The sequence below is a fragment of the Morone saxatilis genome, unplaced genomic scaffold (assembly GCF_004916995.1).
Source record: "Morone saxatilis isolate NCDOM2014 unplaced genomic scaffold, NCSU_SB_2.0 Contig19, whole genome shotgun sequence".
Classification (NCBI taxonomy): domain Eukaryota; kingdom Metazoa; phylum Chordata; class Actinopteri; family Moronidae; genus Morone; species Morone saxatilis.
This window is the reverse complement of record NW_023339751.1, coordinates 25,114,483-25,116,590: the sequence shown is the minus strand read 5'-3', so window position 1 is coordinate 25,116,590 and position 2,108 is coordinate 25,114,483. Positions and strand designations below refer to the sequence as shown.

Genomic DNA, 2,108 nt, shown 5'->3' with positions numbered 1-2,108 from the left:
CAACAACCTTCCGATTAGGGGACGACCCGCTCTGCCTCTGAGCCACAGCCGCTGTTTTAAACAACAAAGTCTACATATCCATAGTCCTATTGCCATAAAACCTCACAGAACCGCCAACTGAAAACTAGTGAATCTACACAGTGGCCGGTGCCTGCTCAGGCTTATGGGAGAACAGAGGATGAGAAAAAAAATGTGTTTCACTTAAGCACATATAGCAGACCACCCAAATACAAATATGAACCTGAAAATGAGCATGATGTGACCTCTTTAAAGTTAAACTATCAACCCTCATCAAGAAAAGAAATCAGCTGTAGATGTCAGATGTATGATGACTTAAACTGATAGTCAGGATAATGAGTTACCACTGACAATGTCTATAGTTATAGACCCCTGTGTTTGCAGACTCTGCGCGGGATGCCCTGGCAGAGCAGGACGTGGCAGATGTACTGACGTTTCAACTGAAACGGGCGCCTGATGCCGAACGCCGTCACGTCATCCTGGAGATTCTGGGCTCACTGGGCGAGAGTGGTAAGACCTCCAGGGTGCTTCAGGCAGGGAAATGAAAGACTTATTTAGTATGAAGAGCGAATAGTAAAGCTTACCAGTTTGTACTGTACCACCAGATACACTGAAGCTGCAGTTTGCAGAGTCAGGAGTGCCAGAGTCTTTATCTGAGATGATTCGGGGTCTGCAGGGAGGCTCTGACCCCCACGACCTGTGCAGCATCAAAATCGCCTCTAACCTCATAGTGTCTCTGCTTTTAGGAGGTGAGTGATGCCGGTGCAAGCAATTCTGTCAGTCTGTCAGTCCTTATCTGCCTTTCAATGTATCTCTGTCTGTCTTTCACCTCATTCATCTGCAGTGGTAGAATATAACTAAGTACATTTACCCAAGTACTGCACTTAAGTACAGTTTCATAGTACTTTACCTGAGTGTTTTGATTTTCTCCAACTTTATACCTAAAACTAAATTACATCTCAGAGGGAAATGTTGTACGTTTTACTCCCCTACATTTGTCTAACAGCTTTAGTTACTTTAGTTTAGTTACTTTTCAGATTACAGTTTGTGATACCCTTTCTGTCCAGTGAAAACCAAATCTCAAAATGTAGTGATTTTGAATGCGACTTGTTCTGATAAACTGAAGGATGAAAAGTTCATTATCATCAACATGAAGGAGTTCAAATGAGCTCAATCTCAGATATCTACAGCAGTTAAATGCAACATACAGATGAATGCAGCAGTAATATTAATATAACATCAGATATAGTAGTAAAACACTGACAGGGAACAATTTACTGCACAATGAGTATACTTTTGATACTTCAAGTATTTTTGCTGATTATTCTTATATACTTTTACTTGTAGTGGAGTATTGCGCCTAAAATCAGAAATCTCTGACATGGGTGCACCAGTGTTGTTTTATTAGCGATTTACCTCAGTAACATGTAGTGTGTGTGTGTGTGTCAGATGAGTCTATGCAGAAATGTTTCGGAGAGGGAACAGGTCTGGTGTATCAGGATGTCCTGTCCTGGCTGCAGAGCTCCAACACCCAGCTGCAGCTGTCCGGAGCTCTGGCCATCGCCAACTTCGCCAGGAATGGTGAGATACTGGTCAAAAAAAGAAAGAAAGGGATAACTATTTTGAGCATTGAGTAAGTTCTGGGATTACTTTGAAACAGTATATTCAATGTAACACAGCGATCAGGTTTTGAAGGCGTGTTTGTTGTCCTTCTATATTTCTGTCAGACAGCAACTGTGTAAAGATGCTGGACCTCGGTGTGGTTCCTCACATCCTGACCCTGCTGGAGCAGCATGTTGACGAGGGAGACGTGTCTGTCCAACATGCTGGACTGAGCGCACTCAGAAACCTGGCCATTCCTGGTACTAATTATCACTTTTAAAAAGGACAAAGTCATACATGTTCACACTCATTGAGTCGTCTTCAAAAACCTACTAAAACAATTCAGATGGGTTTCTATGAGCAAGTGTCAGAAATTTACTTTACATGGGAATAAATTTAATAATTTAAAGCTGCAGTAGGTATTTTTTATCATATTTGCTGAAACTTTTTACTATATCCTGACAATAGAACATGAGACAGATAATCTG

At 41.6% G+C, this 2,108-nt stretch overlaps 1 protein-coding gene across 1 annotated transcript in view; it reads left to right on the top strand.

Annotated features, from left to right (window-relative positions):
- Nucleotides 1-2,108, top strand: part of si:dkey-191g9.5 (rap1 GTPase-GDP dissociation stimulator 1) — a 25,175-nt gene that overhangs the window by 18,580 nt on the left and 4,487 nt on the right. Inside the window, exons 7-10 of the mRNA XM_035663066.1 lie at nucleotides 403-528; nucleotides 624-767; nucleotides 1,468-1,599; nucleotides 1,746-1,880. Of these exons, the coding sequence (XP_035518959.1) occupies nucleotides 403-528; nucleotides 624-767; nucleotides 1,468-1,599; nucleotides 1,746-1,880 (537 nt within the window). The remainder of the gene's footprint in view (nucleotides 1-402; nucleotides 529-623; nucleotides 768-1,467; nucleotides 1,600-1,745; nucleotides 1,881-2,108) is intronic.